The following is a 14,778-nucleotide window of genomic DNA, read 5'->3' on the forward strand; positions in this document are numbered from 1 at the left end:
GTGCCTACACCCAGAGCCACCTCCTCGCAAGCCCCCGCCACCCCCAGGCCCTCGCTCCAGGAGGGGGCTCCCCAGGCTCTGCCAAGCGACGTCACTTCACAACCCTTCCCAACACGAAAAGAAAAGAAAAGAAGAAAAGAAAAGAAAAGACCGGCTAAGATGAAAACAAAGGCGAGCCACAAGTGAAAGGAAAACAGACCACAACCAACACCAGGGCATCACAGACGGAAAAGACCCTTGGGCAGGAAGGGAAACTTCAGCTGCAGAAAAGAGGCACCGCAGCTCGCCCTGCAGGCAACAGGGAAACCCTAACACACCTCCCCGGCACAGCTGCCCCCAAGCGCTCTGCCCCAGCGCTTTCGCATCCCCCACTCAACCACTACGGCCAACCTTCCCCCCAGCACACCACCGCCACCGCCCTCCCCACGCACGGCCACCCCACCAACGCACTTCCCCAAGACCACCACAGCCACCAGCCAAAACTGAAAACCACAGCCGGAAACTCGCTGCAACCAGAAAGCGAGGAAGGCAAAGCCGCCGCACCACATAAAGCCGGCCACCCGGCAGCACCCCAAGCACAGCGCCCACCCGCACCACCGCCAAGCCTGACCAGGCTCCTGACCAGCACCACCCACGCAGCACCCACAGCCCCACCATGGCTGCGCCCGCAACCCCGCAGCCCTGCCCGCAGCACGGCGCCCCGGCGCTCCTGCTCCTCCTGACGGCTCTCGCCACCGCCACCGCCCTCGCCTGCCGCCACCTGCGTCCCCGCGACGCCACCTTCCCCTGGGACAGCCTCCAGCTCCTCCGGGCCATGGCTCCCAGCCCGCCACAGCCCTGCCACCACCAGCAGGCGCCCTTCTTCCCCGACACCCTCCTCCACACCAACCACCCACAGCAAGCCGCCGACATTGCCCTCCGCATCCTCCAGCACCTCTTCACAACCCTCAGCAGCCCCAGCACCCCCCACCACTGGGACGCCCAGGCACGCCATCGCCTCCTCAACAACCTCCAGCATTACAAGCACAACCTGGAGCAATGCGTGCCAGCCAACGGCATGCTCTTCCAAGGCCAAGGGCCCCGCAACCTCCTGCTCAACATCAGCAGATACTTCAGGCACATCCAGGACTTCCTCCACACCCACAACCACAGCGCCTGCGCCTGGGACCACGTCCGCCTCGAAGCTGGCGCCTGCTTCCAACACCTCCACAACCTCACCCGCACCATGAGCAACTAGCCCAACCACCCCGACCAACCCGCACGGCCCCACGCACCCCCACCCACGACGACGCCACCGCTTCTCGACCACCGCCCCATCCCCACCTCTGTCCTCCCGCCTCCCCTGACCCACGGCAAGAGCCGCTGCAAGAACGGCCCTGCACCCTCCGCCTCCACTGACCGCTCCTCTATTTATAGAACTTGGTCTATTTATTTTGACAATGGGTTTTATCATCTATTTATTCACCTATTTATTCGACAGAAAATAAAGACCTGTTGCAAAAAGATTGCCGGTGCCTCTTGTCTCAGAAGCACAGGAACGAGCCTGCGGGGTGGGGGGAAGCCACCTCCACTCAACACCTGCTCCGAGCCCTGCTCCCAACAGGGCTCTGCAGATCCCGTGCCCACTCTTCTCTTTGGCACCTCCCCAGCGAGGCGCTTCCCTCAACCTCTTGCAAAAACCTCTGCCAGGGTTTAGCCGCCGTCGTCAGAATCAGCTCTTCGGCCCTCGTTCTCCTCAACATTTTCCACCTTCCACCCCGCTTTGGACCGACTGATGATCAGCTGCTCTGCAGCCCTCAGTACAAGCAAGACGCGGACCTGTTGGAGCGCCTCCAGACGAGGGCCACAAACACGATCAGAGGGCTGGGACACCTCTCCTGGGGGGGAGTTGGGGTTCTTCAGCCTGGAGAAGAGAAGGCTCCGGGGAGACCTTATTGCGGCCTTTCAATACTTAAGGGGGGCTTATAAGAAAGATGGGCGCAGACGTTCTAATAGGGCCTGTAGCGATAGGACAAGGGGTAACGGTTTTAAACTAAGAGAGGCCAGATTCAGACGAGACTCAAGGAAGACATTTTTTACCGTGAGGGGGGTGAAGCGCTGCCACAGGTTGCCCAGAGAGCTGGTGGGTGCCCCATCCCTGGAAACATTCAAGCTCAGGTCGGACGGGGCTCCGAGCAACCCGACCTAGTTGAAGATGGCCCTGCTCATTGCTGGGGGGTTGGACCGGACGACCTTTAAAGGTCCCTCCCAACCCAAACCAGTCGATTCGATGAAGGAGAGGCACAGCAGAGATCGCTTTGATTAGGCCGAGTTCGGCTGCGCTTGCCGCTTCAGGCATTTTTCACGACAGCTCTCCCGTTGCGCCGCTTGAAAACACCTTGCGGCCACGGACCTCCAACATCAGCCTACCTCCTGCAGTGACGCACGCCACCTAGGTACGCCAAATCATCGGGCGCGTGCCAGCAGCACCCCAAGCACAGCACCCACCAACACAACGTTGCCTGACAAGACCACGGCTCCCACCACCGCCACCGCCCTGCCACCACCACCACCACCACCACCACCACACACACGTTTCCCCTGCTCCACAAGCTTTGAGAAAACACGTCTCCCAGCGTCTCTCGCACAAGCAGAACGTTGCCCTTGCTGTTGGAAGGGACCTGAAAACCTCAGCGAGGGCAACCTCCACCTCCTCCTCCTCCCACTAGAGTTCTAGAACTACATCGGCTCGCTCAGCTCCACCTCCAGAGGACTCTTGGACGCCCCTCCTCCAGGGGCGCAGGGGCTCAGGCCACCCCAAACGCAAGACCCTTCGCTTACGGGGGACATCTTCTTCTTCGCTCTCCAGCCACCTCAGGCAAGGAGGCACAGAAAACACAACAAGACCCCTGCTACAGGGCCACACGCATGGGACCACAGCCAGGGATCCAACCCAGCAGCAGCAGCAAAGCTCTTCCCTTTTTCCTCTTCCTTTTTCCTCACGCCTCTCCTCCTGCCTTTCTTCCCCACTCTCGATCACCTTCAAACGCAGGAGCTGGGGCAGCTCCGTCCAGGAACACATCCAATGCTCAAGTGCCTACACCCAGAGCCACCTCCTCGCAAGCCCCCGCCACCCCCAGGCCCTCGCTCCAGGAGGGGGCTCCCCAGGCTCTGCCAAGCGACGTCACTTCACAACCCTTCCCAACACGAAAAGAAAAGAAAGGAAGAAAAGAAAAGAAAAGACCGGCTAAGATGAAAACAAAGGCGAGCCACAAGTGAAAGGAAAACAGACCACAACCAACACCAGGGCATCACAGACGGAAAAGACCCTTGGGCAGGAAGGGAAACTTCAGCTGCAGAAAAGAGGCACCGCAGCTCGCCCTGCAGGCAACAGGGAAACCCTAACACACCTCCCCGGCACAGCTGCCCCCAAGCGCTCTGCCCCAGCGCTTTCGCATCCCCCACTCAACCACTACGGCCAACCTTCCCCCCAGCACACCACCGCCACCGCCCTCCCCACGCACGGCCACCCCACCAACGCACTTCCCCAAGACCACCACAGCCACCAGCCAAAACTGAAAACCACAGCCGGAAACTCGCTGCAACCAGAAAGCGAGGAAGGCAAAGCCGCCGCACCACATAAAGCCGGCCACCCGGCAGCACCCCAAGCACAGCGCCCACCCGCACCACCGCCAAGCCTGACCAGGCTCCTGACCAGCACCACCCACGCAGCACCCACAGCCCCACCATGGCTGCGCCCGCAACCCCGCAGCCCTGCCCGCGGCACGGCGCCCCGGCGCTCCTGCTCCTCCTGACGGCTCTCGCCACCGCCACCGCCCTCGCCTGCCGCCACCTGCGTCCCCGCGACGCCACCTTCCCCTGGGACAGCCTCCAGCTCCTCCGGGCCATGGCTCCCAGCCCGCCACAGCCCTGCCACCACCAGCAGGCGCCCTTCTTCCCCGACACCCTCCTCCACACCAACCACCCACAGCAAGCCGCCGACATTGCCCTCCGCATCCTCCAGCACCTCTTCACAACCCTCAGCAGCCCCAGCACCCCCCACCACTGGGACGCCCAGGCACGCCATCGCCTCCTCAACAACCTCCAGCATTACAAGCACAACCTGGAGCAATGCGTGCCAGCCAACGGCATGCTCTTCCAAGGCCAAGGGCCCCGCAACCTCCTGCTCAACATCAGCAGATACTTCAGGCACATCCAGGACTTCCTCCACACCCACAACCACAGCGCCTGCGCCTGGGACCACGTCCGCCTCGAAGCTGGCGCCTGCTTCCAACACCTCCACAACCTCACCCGCACCATGAGCAACTAGCCCAACCACCCCGACCAACCCGCACGGCCCCACGCACCCCCACCCACGACGACGCCACCGCTTCTCGACCACCGCCCCATCCCCACCTCTGTCCTCCCGCCTCCCCTGACCCACGGCAAGAGCCGCTGCAAGAACGGCCCTGCACCCTCCGCCTCCACTGACCGCTCCTCTATTTATAGAACTTGGTCTATTTATTTTGACAATGGGTTTTATCATCTATTTATTCACCTATTTATTCGACAGAAAATAAAGACCTGTTGCAAAAAGATTGCCGGTGCCTCTTGTCTCAGAAGCACAGGAACGAGCCTGCGGGGTGGGGGGAAGCCACCTCCACTCAACACCTGCTCCGAGCCCTGCTCCCAACAGGGCTCTGCAGATCCCGTGCCCACTCTTCTCTTTGGCACCTCCCCAGCGAGGCGCTTCCCTCAACCTCTTGCAAAAACCTCTGCCAGGGTTTAGCCGCCGTCGTCAGAATCAGCTCTTCGGCCCTCGTTCTCCTCAACATTTTCCACCTTCCACCCCGCTTTGGACCGACTGATGATCAGCTGCTCTGCAGCCCTCAGTACAAGCAAGACGCGGACCTGTTGGAGCGCCTCCAGACGAGGGCCACAAACACGATCAGAGGGCTGGGACACCTCTCCTGGGGGGGAGTTGGGGTTCTTCAGCCTGGAGAAGAGAAGGCTCCGGGGAGACCTTATTGCGGCCTTTCAATACTTAAGGGGGGCTTATAAGAAAGATGGGCGCAGACGTTCTAATAGGGCCTGTAGCGATAGGACAAGGGGTAACGGTTTTAAACTAAGAGAGGCCAGATTCAGACGAGACTCAAGGAAGACATTTTTTACCGTGAGGGGGGTGAAGCGCTGCCACAGGTTGCCCAGAGAGCTGGTGGGTGCCCCATCCCTGGAAACATTCAAGCTCAGGTCGGACGGGGCTCCGAGCAACCCGACCTAGTTGAAGATGGCCCTGCTCATTGCTGGGGGGTTGGACCGGACGACCTTTAAAGGTCCCTCCCAACCCAAACCAGTCGATTCGATGAAGGAGAGGCACGGCAGAGATCGCTTTGATTAGGCCGAGTTCGGCTGCGCTTGCCGCTTCAGGCATTTTTCACGACAGCTCTCCCGTTGCGCCGCTTGAAAACACCTTGCGGCCACGGACCTCCAACATCAGCCTACCTCCTGCAGTGACGCACGCCACCTAGGTACGCCAAATCATCGGGCGCGTGCCAGCAGCACCCCAAGCACAGCACCCACCAACACAACGTTGCCTGACAAGACCACGGCTCCCACCACCGCCACCGCCCTGCCACCACCACCACCACTACCACCACCACACACACGTTTCCCCTGCTCCACAAGCTTTGAGAAAACACGTCTCCCAGCATCTCTCGCACAAGCAGAACGTTGCCCTTGCTGTTGGAAGGGACCTGAAAACCTCAGCGAGGGCAACCTCCACCTCCTCCTCCTCCCACTAGAGTTCTAGAACTACATCAGCTCGCTCAGCTCCACCTCCAGAGGACTCTTGGACACCCCTCCTCCAGGGGCGCAGGGGCTCAGGCCACCCCAAACGCAAGACCCTTCGCTTACGGGGGACATCTTCTTCTTCGCTCTCCAGCCACCTCAGGCAAGGAGGCACAGAAAACACAACAAGACCCCTGCTACAGGGCCACACGCATGGGACCACAGCCAGGGACCCAACCCAGCAGCAGCAGCAAAGCTCTTCCCTTTTTCCTCTTCCTTTTTCCTCACGCCTCTCCTCCTGCCTTTCTTCCCCACTCTCGATCACCTTCAAACGCAGGAGCTGGGGCAGCTCCGTCCAGGAACACATCCAATGCTCAAGTGCCTACACCCAGAGCCACCTCCTCGCAAGCCCCCGCCACCCCCAGGCCCTCGCTCCAGGAGGGGGCTCCCCAGGCTCTGCCAAGCGACGTCACTTCACAACCCTTCCCAACACGAAAAGAAAAGAAAAGAAGAAAAGAAAAGAAAAGAAAAGACCGGCTAAGATGAAAACAAAGGCGAGCCACAAGTGAAAGGAAAACAGACCACAACCAACACCAGGGCATCACAGACGGAAAAGACCCTTGGGCAGGAAGGGAAACTTCAGCTGCAGAAAAGAGGCACCGCAGCTCGCCCTGCAGGCAACAGGGAAACCCTAACACACCTCCCCGGCACAGCTGCCCCCAAGCGCTCTGCCCCAGCGCTTTCGCATCCCCCACTCAACCACTACGGCCAACCTTCCCCCCAGCACACCACCGCCACCGCCCTCCCCACGCACGGCCACCCCACCAACGCACTTCCCCAAGACCACCACAGCCACCAGCCAAAACTGAAAACCACAGCCGGAAACTCGCTGCAACCAGAAAGCGAGGAAGGCAAAGCCGCCGCACCACATAAAGCCGGCCACCCGGCAGCACCCCAAGCACAGCGCCCACCCGCACCACCGCCAAGCCTGACCAGGCTCCTGACCAGCACCACCCACGCAGCACCCACAGCCCCACCATGGCTGCGCCCGCAACCCCGCAGCCCTGCCCGCGGCACGGCGCCCCGGCGCTCCTGCTCCTCCTGACGGCTCTCGCCACCGCCACCGCCCTCGCCTGCCGCCACCTGCGTCCCCGCGACGCCACCTTCCCCTGGGACAGCCTCCAGCTCCTCCGGGCCATGGCTCCCAGCCCGCCACAGCCCTGCCACCACCAGCAGGCGCCCTTCTTCCCCGACACCCTCCTCCACACCAACCACCCACAGCAAGCCGCCGACATTGCCCTCCGCATCCTCCAGCACCTCTTCACAACCCTCAGCAGCCCCAGCACCCCCCACCACTGGGACGCCCAGGCACGCCATCGCCTCCTCAACAACCTCCAGCATTACAAGCACAACCTGGAGCAATGCGTGCCAGCCAACGGCATGCTCTTCCAAGGCCAAGGGCCCCGCAACCTCCTGCTCAACATCAGCAGATACTTCAGGCACATCCAGGACTTCCTCCACACCCACAACCACAGCGCCTGCGCCTGGGACCACGTCCGCCTCGAAGCTGGCGCCTGCTTCCAACACCTCCACAACCTCACCCGCACCATGAGCAACTAGCCCAACCACCCCGACCAACCCGCACGGCCCCACGCACCCCCACCCACGACGACGCCACCGCTTCTCGACCACCGCCCCATCCCCACCTCTGTCCTCCCGCCTCCCCTGACCCACGGCAAGAGCCGCTGCAAGAACGGCCCTGCACCCTCCGCCTCCACTGACCGCTCCTCTATTTATAGAACTTGGTCTATTTATTTTGACAATGGGTTTTATCATCTATTTATTCACCTATTTATTCGACAGAAAATAAAGACCTGTTGCAAAAAGATTGCCGGTGCCTCTTGTCTCAGAAGCACAGGAACGAGCCTGCGGGGTGGGGGGAAGCCACCTCCACTCAACACCTGCTCCGAGCCCTGCTCCCAACAGGGCTCTGCAGATCCCGTGCCCACTCTTCTCTTTGGCACCTCCCCAGCGAGGCGCTTCCCTCAACCTCTTGCAAAAACCTCTGCCAGGGTTTAGCCGCCGTCGTCAGAATCAGCTCTTCGGCCCTCGTTCTCCTCAACATTTTCCACCTTCCACCCCGCTTTGGACCGACTGATGATCAGCTGCTCTGCAGCCCTCAGTACAAGCAAGACGCGGACCTGTTGGAGCGCCTCCAGACGAGGGCCACAAACACGATCAGAGGGCTGGGACACCTCTCCTGGGGGGGAGTTGGGGTTCTTCAGCCTGGAGAAGAGAAGGCTCCGGGGAGACCTTATTGCGGCCTTTCAATACTTAAGGGGGGCTTATAAGAAAGATGGGCGCAGACGTTCTAATAGGGCCTGTAGCGATAGGACAAGGGGTAACGGTTTTAAACTAAGAGAGGCCAGATTCAGACGAGACTCAAGGAAGACATTTTTTACCGTGAGGGGGGTGAAGCGCTGCCACAGGTTGCCCAGAGAGCTGGTGGGTGCCCCATCCCTGGAAACATTCAAGCTCAGGTCGGACGGGGCTCCGAGCAACCCGACCTAGTTGAAGATGGCCCTGCTCATTGCTGGGGGGTTGGACCGGACGACCTTTAAAGGTCCCTCCCAACCCAAACCAGTCGATTCGATGAAGGAGAGGCACGGCAGAGATCGCTTTGATTAGGCCGAGTTCGGCTGCGCTTGCCGCTTCAGGCATTTTTCACGACAGCTCTCCCGTTGCGCCGCTTGAAAACACCTTGCGGCCACGGACCTCCAACATCAGCCTACCTCCTGCAGTGACGCACGCCACCTAGGTACGCCAAATCATCGGGCGCGTGCCAGCAGCACCCCAAGCACAGCACCCACCAACACAACGTTGCCTGACAAGACCACGGCTCCCACCACCGCCACCGCCCTGCCACCACCACCACCACCACCACCACCACACACACGTTTCCCCTGCTCCACAAGCTTTGAGAAAACACGTCTCCCAGCGTCTCTCGCACAAGCAGAACGTTGCCCTTGCTGTTGGAAGGGACCTGAAAACCTCAGCGAGGGCAACCTCCACCTCCTCCTCCTCCCACTAGAGTTCTAGAACTACATCGGCTCGCTCAGCTCCACCTCCAGAGGACTCTTGGACGCCCCTCCTCCAGGGGCGCAGGGGCTCAGGCCACCCCAAACGCAAGACCCTTCGCTTACGGGGGACATCTTCTTCTTCGCTCTCCAGCCACCTCAGGCAAGGAGGCACAGAAAACACAACAAGACCCCTGCTACAGGGCCACACGCATGGGACCACAGCCAGGGACCCAACCCAGCAGCAGCAGCAAAGCTCTTCCCTTTTTCCTCTTCCTTTTTCCTCACGCCTCTCCTCCTGCCTTTCTTCCCCACTCTCGATCACCTTCAAACGCAGGAGCTGGGGCAGCTCCGTCCAGGAACACATCCAATGCTCAAGTGCCTACACCCAGAGCCACCTCCTCGCAAGCCCCCGCCACCCCCAGGCCCTCGCTCCAGGAGGGGGCTCCCCAGGCTCTGCCAAGCGACGTCACTTCACAACCCTTCCCAACACGAAAAGAAAAGAAAAGAAGAAAAGAAAAGAAAAGACCGGCTAAGATGAAAACAAAGGCGAGCCACAAGTGAAAGGAAAACAGACCACAACCAACACCAGGGCATCACAGACGGAAAAGACCCTTGGGCAGGAAGGGAAACTTCAGCTGCAGAAAAGAGGCACCGCAGCTCGCCCTGCAGGCAACAGGGAAACCCTAACACACCTCCCCGGCACAGCTGCCCCCAAGCGCTCTGCCCCAGCGCTTTCGCATCCCCCACTCAACCACTACGGCCAACCTTCCCCCCAGCACACCACCGCCACCGCCCTCCCCACGCACGGCCACCCCACCAACGCACTTCCCCAAGACCACCACAGCCACCAGCCAAAACTGAAAACCACAGCCGGAAACTCGCTGCAACCAGAAAGCGAGGAAGGCAAAGCCGCCGCACCACATAAAGCCGGCCACCCGGCAGCACCCCAAGCACAGCGCCCACCCGCACCACCGCCAAGCCTGACCAGGCTCCTGACCAGCACCACCCACGCAGCACCCACAGCCCCACCATGGCTGCGCCCGCAACCCCGCAGCCCTGCCCGCGGCACGGCGCCCCGGCGCTCCTGCTCCTCCTGACGGCTCTCGCCACCGCCACCGCCCTCGCCTGCCGCCACCTGCGTCCCCGCGATGCCACCTTCCCCTGGGACAGCCTCCAGCTCCTCCGGGCCATGGCTCCCAGCCCGCCACAGCCCTGCCACCACCAGCAGGCGCCCTTCTTCCCCGACACCCTCCTCCACACCAACCACCCACAGCAAGCCGCCGACATTGCCCTCCGCATCCTCCAGCACCTCTTCACAACCCTCAGCAGCCCCAGCACCCCCCACCACTGGGACGCCCAGGCACGCCATCGCCTCCTCAACAACCTCCAGCATTACAAGCACAACCTGGAGCAATGCGTGCCAGCCAACGGCATGCTCTTCCAAGGCCAAGGGCCCCGCAACCTCCTGCTCAACATCAGCAGATACTTCAGGCACATCCAGGACTTCCTCCACACCCACAACCACAGCGCCTGCGCCTGGGACCACGTCCGCCTCGAAGCTGGCGCCTGCTTCCAACACCTCCACAACCTCACCCGCACCATGAGCAACTAGCCCAACCACCCCGACCAACCCGCACGGCCCCACGCACCCCCACCCACGACGACGCCACCGCTTCTCGACCACCGCCCCATCCCCACCTCTGTCCTCCCGCCTCCCCTGACCCACGGCAAGAGCCGCTGCAAGAACGGCCCTGCACCCTCCGCCTCCACTGACCGCTCCTCTATTTATAGAACTTGGTCTATTTATTTTGACAATGGGTTTTATCATCTATTTATTCACCTATTTATTCGACAGAAAATAAAGACCTGTTGCAAAAAGATTGCCGGTGCCTCTTGTCTCAGAAGCACAGGAACGAGCCTGCGGGGTGGGGGGAAGCCACCTCCACTCAACACCTGCTCCGAGCCCTGCTCCCAACAGGGCTCTGCAGATCCCGTGCCCACTCTTCTCTTTGGCACCTCCCCAGCGAGGCGCTTCCCTCAACCTCTTGCAAAAACCTCTGCCAGGGTTTAGCCGCCGTCGTCAGAATCAGCTCTTCGGCCCTCGTTCTCCTCAACATTTTCCACCTTCCACCCCGCTTTGGACCGACTGATGATCAGCTGCTCTGCAGCCCTCAGTACAAGCAAGACGCGGACCTGTTGGAGCGCCTCCAGACGAGGGCCACAAACACGATCAGAGGGCTGGGACACCTCTCCTGGGGGGGAGTTGGGGTTCTTCAGCCTGGAGAAGAGAAGGCTCCGGGGAGACCTTATTGCGGCCTTTCAACACTTAAGGGGGGCTTATAAGAAAGATGGGCGCAGACGTTCTAATAGGGCCTGTAGCGATAGGACAAGGGGTAACGGTTTTAAACTAAGAGAGGCCAGATTCAGACGAGACTCAAGGAAGACATTTTTTACCGTGAGGGGGGTGAAGCGCTGCCACAGGTTGCCCAGAGAGCTGGTGGGTGCCCCATCCCTGGAAACATTCAAGCTCAGGTCGGACGGGGCTCCGAGCAACCCGACCTAGTTGAAGATGGCCCTGCTCATTGCTGGGGGGTTGGACCGGACGACCTTTAAAGGTCCCTCCCAACCCAAACCAGTCGATTCGATGAAGGAGAGGCACGGCAGAGATCGCTTTGATTAGGCCGAGTTCGGCTGCGCTTGCCGCTTCAGGCATTTTTCACGACAGCTCTCCCGTTGCGCCGCTTGAAAACACCTTGCGGCCACGGACCTCCAACATCAGCCTACCTCCTGCAGTGACGCACGCCACCTAGGTACGCCAAATCATCGGGCGCGTGCCAGCAGCACCCCAAGCACAGCACCCACCAACACAACGTTGCCTGACAAGACCACGGCTCCCACCACCGCCACCGCCCTGCCACCACCACCACCACACACACGTTTCCCCTGCTCCACAAGCTTTGAGAAAACACGTCTCCCAGCGTCTCTCGCACAAGCAGAACGTTGCCCTTGCTGTTGGAAGGGACCTGAAAACCTCAGCGAGGGCAACCTCCACCTCCTCCTCCTCCCACTAGAGTTCTAGAACTACATCGGCTCGCTCAGCTCCACCTCCAGAGGACTCTTGGACGCCCCTCCTCCAGGGGCGCAGGGGCTCAGGCCACCCCAAACGCAAGACCCTTCGCTTACGGGGGACATCTTCTTCTTCGCTCTCCAGCCACCTCAGGCAAGGAGGCACAGAAAACACAACAAGACCCCTGCTACAGGGCCACACGCATGGGACCACAGCCAGGGACCCAACCCAGCAGCAGCAGCAAAGCTCTTCCCTTTTTCCTCTTCCTTTTTCCTCACGCCTCTCCTCCTGCCTTTCTTCCCCACTCTCGATCACCTTCAAACGCAGGAGCTGGGGCAGCTCCGTCCAGGAACACATCCAATGCTCAAGTGCCTACACCCAGAGCCACCTCCTCGCAAGCCCCCGCCACCCCCAGGCCCTCGCTCCAGGAGGGGGCTCCCCAGGCTCTGCCAAGCGACGTCACTTCACAACCCTTCCCAACACGAAAAGAAAAGAAAAGAAGAAAAGAAAAGAAAAGACCGGCTAAGATGAAAACAAAGGCGAGCCACAAGTGAAAGGAAAACAGACCACAACCAACACCAGGGCATCACAGACGGAAAAGACCCTTGGGCAGGAAGGGAAACTTCAGCTGCAGAAAAGAGGCACCGCAGCTCGCCCTGCAGGCAACAGGGAAACCCTAACACACCTCCCCGGCACAGCTGCCCCCAAGCGCTCTGCCCCAGCGCTTTCGCATCCCCCACTCAACCACTACGGCCAACCTTCCCCCCAGCACACCACCGCCACCGCCCTCCCCACGCACGGCCACCCCACCAACGCACTTCCCCAAGACCACCACAGCCACCAGCCAAAACTGAAAACCACAGCCGGAAACTCGCTGCAACCAGAAAGCGAGGAAGGCAAAGCCGCCGCACCACATAAAGCCGGCCACCCGGCAGCACCCCAAGCACAGCGCCCACCCGCACCACCGCCAAGCCTGACCAGGCTCCTGACCAGCACCACCCACGCAGCACCCACAGCCCCACCATGGCTGCGCCCGCAACCCCGCAGCCCTGCCCGCGGCACGGCGCCCCGGTGCTCCTGCTCCTCCTGACGGCTCTCGCCACCGCCACCGCCCTCGCCTGCCGCCACCTGCGTCCCCGCGATGCCACCTTCCCCTGGGACAGCCTCCAGCTCCTCCGGGCCATGGCTCCCAGCCCGCCACAGCCCTGCCACTACCAGCAGGCGCCCTTCTTCCCCGACACCCTCCTCCACACCAACCACCCACAGCAAGCCGCCGACATTGCCCTCCGCATCCTCCAGCACCTCTTCACAACCCTCAGCAGCCCCAGCACCCCCCACCACTGGGACGCCCAGGCACGCCATCGCCTCCTCAACAACCTCCAGCATTACAAGCACAACCTGGAGCAATGCGTGCCAGCCAACGGCATGCTCTTCCAAGGCCAAGGGCCCCGCAACCTCCTGCTCAACATCAGCAGATACTTCAGGCACATCCAGGACTTCCTCCACACCCACAACCACAGCGCCTGCGCCTGGGACCACGTCCGCCTCGAAGCTGGCGCCTGCTTCCAACACCTCCACAACCTCACCCGCACCATGAGCAACTAGCCCAACCACCCCGACCAACCCGCACGGCCCCACGCACCCCCACCCACGACGACGCCACCGCTTCTCGACCACCGCCCCATCCCCACCTCTGTCCTCCCGCCTCCCCTGACCCACGGCAAGAGCCGCTGCAAGAACGGCCCTGCACCCTCCGCCTCCACTGACCGCTCCTCTATTTATAGAACTTGGTCTATTTATTTTGACAATGGGTTTTATCATCTATTTATTCACCTATTTATTCGACAGAAAATAAAGACCTGTTGCAAAAAGATTGCCGGTGCCTCTTGTCTCAGAAGCACAGGAACGAGCCTGCGGGGTGGGGGGAAGCCACCTCCACTCAACACCTGCTCCGAGCCCTGCTCCCAACAGGGCTCTGCAGATCCCGTGCCCACTCTTCTCTTTGGCACCTCCCCAGCGAGGCGCTTCCCTCAACCTCTTGCAAAAACCTCTGCCAGGGTTTAGCCGCCGTCGTCAGAATCAGCTCTTCGGCCCTCGTTCTCCTCAACATTTTCCACCTTCCACCCCGCTTTGGACCGACTGATGATCAGCTGCTCTGCAGCCCTCAGTACAAGCAAGACGCGGACCTGTTGGAGCGCCTCCAGACGAGGGCCACAAACACGATCAGAGGGCTGGGACACCTCTCCTGGGGGGGAGTTGGGGTTCTTCAGCCTGGAGAAGAGAAGGCTCCGGGGAGACCTTATTGCGGCCTTTCAACACTTAAGGGGGGCTTATAAGAAAGATGGGCGCAGACGTTCTAATAGGGCCTGTAGCGATAGGACAAGGGGTAACGGTTTTAAACTAAGAGAGGCCAGATTCAGACGAGACTCAAGGAAGACATTTTTTACCGTGAGGGGGGTGAAGCGCTGCCACAGGTTGCCCAGAGAGCTGGTGGGTGCCCCATCCCTGGAAACATTCAAGCTCAGGTCGGACGGGGCTCCGAGCAACCCGACCTAGTTGAAGATGGCCCTGCTCATTGCTGGGGGGTTGGACCGGACGACCTTTAAAGGTCCCTCCCAACCCAAACCAGTCGATTCGATGAAGGAGAGGCACGGCAGAGATCGCTTTGATTAGGCCGAGTTCGGCTGCGCTTGCCGCTTCAGGCATTTTTCACGACAGCTCTCCCGTTGCGCCGCTTGAAAACACCTTGCGGCCACGGACCTCCAACATCAGCCTACCTCCTGCAGTGACGCACGCCACCTAGGTACGCCAAATCATCGCGCGCGTGCCAGCAGCACCCCAAGCACAGCACCCACCAACACAACG

The 14,778-nt window shown here is 60.9% G+C and overlaps 3 protein-coding genes across 6 annotated transcripts in view; 2 read left to right on the plus strand and 1 right to left on the minus strand.

Moving 5' to 3' along the window:
• Nucleotides 1-14,778, minus strand: part of UBAP2 (ubiquitin associated protein 2) — a 238,357-nt gene that overhangs the window by 115,314 nt on the left and 108,265 nt on the right. The window lies entirely within an intron of this gene.
• LOC143172423 (interferon-like) lies at nt 656-1,237 on the plus strand. Its single transcript, XM_076361868.1, has one exon. The coding sequence runs from the start codon at nt 656-658 to the stop codon at nt 1,235-1,237; it is 582 nt and encodes a 193-aa protein (XP_076217983.1).
• LOC143172914 (interferon-like) lies at nt 12,937-13,518 on the plus strand. The gene has a single exon (XM_076362793.1). The coding sequence runs from the start codon at nt 12,937-12,939 to the stop codon at nt 13,516-13,518; it is 582 nt and encodes a 193-aa protein (XP_076218908.1).

The sequence above is a fragment of the Aptenodytes patagonicus genome, chromosome Z, assembly GCF_965638725.1.
Source record: "Aptenodytes patagonicus chromosome Z, bAptPat1.pri.cur, whole genome shotgun sequence".
Lineage (NCBI taxonomy): Eukaryota > Metazoa > Chordata > Aves > Sphenisciformes > Spheniscidae > Aptenodytes > Aptenodytes patagonicus.